The 1,229-nt window shown below is 44.4% G+C and overlaps 1 protein-coding gene across 1 annotated transcript in view; it reads right to left on the bottom strand.

Annotated features, from left to right (window-relative positions):
• si:ch73-264p11.1 (uncharacterized protein LOC100000923 homolog) overlaps nt 1-1,219 on the bottom strand; it is a 5,070-nt gene extending 3,851 nt beyond the window's left edge. The window contains exons 1-2 of the mRNA XM_034861722.1: nt 981-1,219; nt 35-98 (exon numbers count right to left, since the gene is read on the bottom strand). Of these exons, the coding sequence (XP_034717613.1) occupies nt 35-98; nt 981-1,123 (207 nt within the window). The 5' untranslated portion in view covers nt 1,124-1,219. The remainder of the gene's footprint in view (nt 1-34; nt 99-980) is intronic.
• Nucleotides 1,220-1,229: the final 10 nt, after the last annotated feature.

Here is a 1,229-nt window from a genome sequence, read left to right on the forward strand (position 1 = left end):
GTGTGTGTGTGTGTGTGTGTCTGTGTGTTTTTACCATGAGAGTATAGTTTCCATTGTGTGTCTGCAGCAGTCTGTAGGTATACACCACCCTCTGTTTACTGCAAAGATAAACAAGATACACGTTGTTGACACATGATTTTTTTGCAGATTTTCAACCTTAAAGTAATAAACAACATGCCCAAATAAACCAAACATGACGCTGATCCATTGAATCCTCCCTCAAGGCATTTGCAGCTGAAGGAAAGCTATTCTTCTGCATTTGTTCTTTAAAAAACATTTCCATTTGTTGGTTCATAACAACTTTGTGTCTTGTCTCATGTGTAAGTGCTGTTCACACGAAAAGGCAGAAGCAGACACCAACCACACCAACCACAACACATTTTAACTGGAACATGTCTAAAGTATAGCAGCAGCACCTGTACATTTTCTAATATTTCTTAAAACCAACTTCGACCGCAATAATCTCTTTTTAAACAGAAAACACTGTACATGTTACATGCATCCGATTGTCCTACCTGTTGCAAAAATAAAGCATGCATGCAAACAATATGTAAAAGACTGAAGCAATGATAGATGTTCTTTTGTTCATGCAATGTTTAAAAATGATTTGGATTAATTAAAAACAAACCTGTTGCTCCCTCAGCGATCTGTTATCCACAAATAGTGAAGGTAACAGATCCAGGCAGCAACATAACCAAACCCCTGGATCCATTTAGGCCACTTTCTGGTCTCGATCAGCTAATTAAGACTGAACTTCACCTCGGTCTGCATGCCGACACACTGGCCGACAACGCGCCGGATGTAAGAGAGACCATGACTGGAGAGAAGCATAGCTTTCTCCCTATCCAATTAGGCTAATAAAGACAAAATACAAAACTAAAGCTCGATCCAGAGCACCGGCCCGGGGGCGATCCACTAAATCCACTAAAAGGTACTCTAAACACATTAAAAAGTACACTAAACCCATTAAAAGTACTCACTAGACACACAGACACATTGCCCCCTGGATGGTCTCGCTGTCCCGGATCAGGTAGGCTCCGTCCTTGTTCTTCTTCCCCAGCAGGTCCTCACACTCGGTCCTGGTGATGGCGCCGTGGTAAAACACCGGCAGAGCTGCTGCCATGGCAGCGAGGAGCAAAAGCCACCGAAAACGCCGCGCACACCCGTCTCAGGACAGCATCGTTACTCAGAGCAGTAGCCGGGTGCACCCCCCCCACCCCCCCACCCAG

The sequence above is a fragment of the Etheostoma cragini genome, chromosome 22 (genome assembly GCF_013103735.1).
Source record: "Etheostoma cragini isolate CJK2018 chromosome 22, CSU_Ecrag_1.0, whole genome shotgun sequence".
Lineage (NCBI taxonomy): Eukaryota > Metazoa > Chordata > Actinopteri > Perciformes > Percidae > Etheostoma > Etheostoma cragini.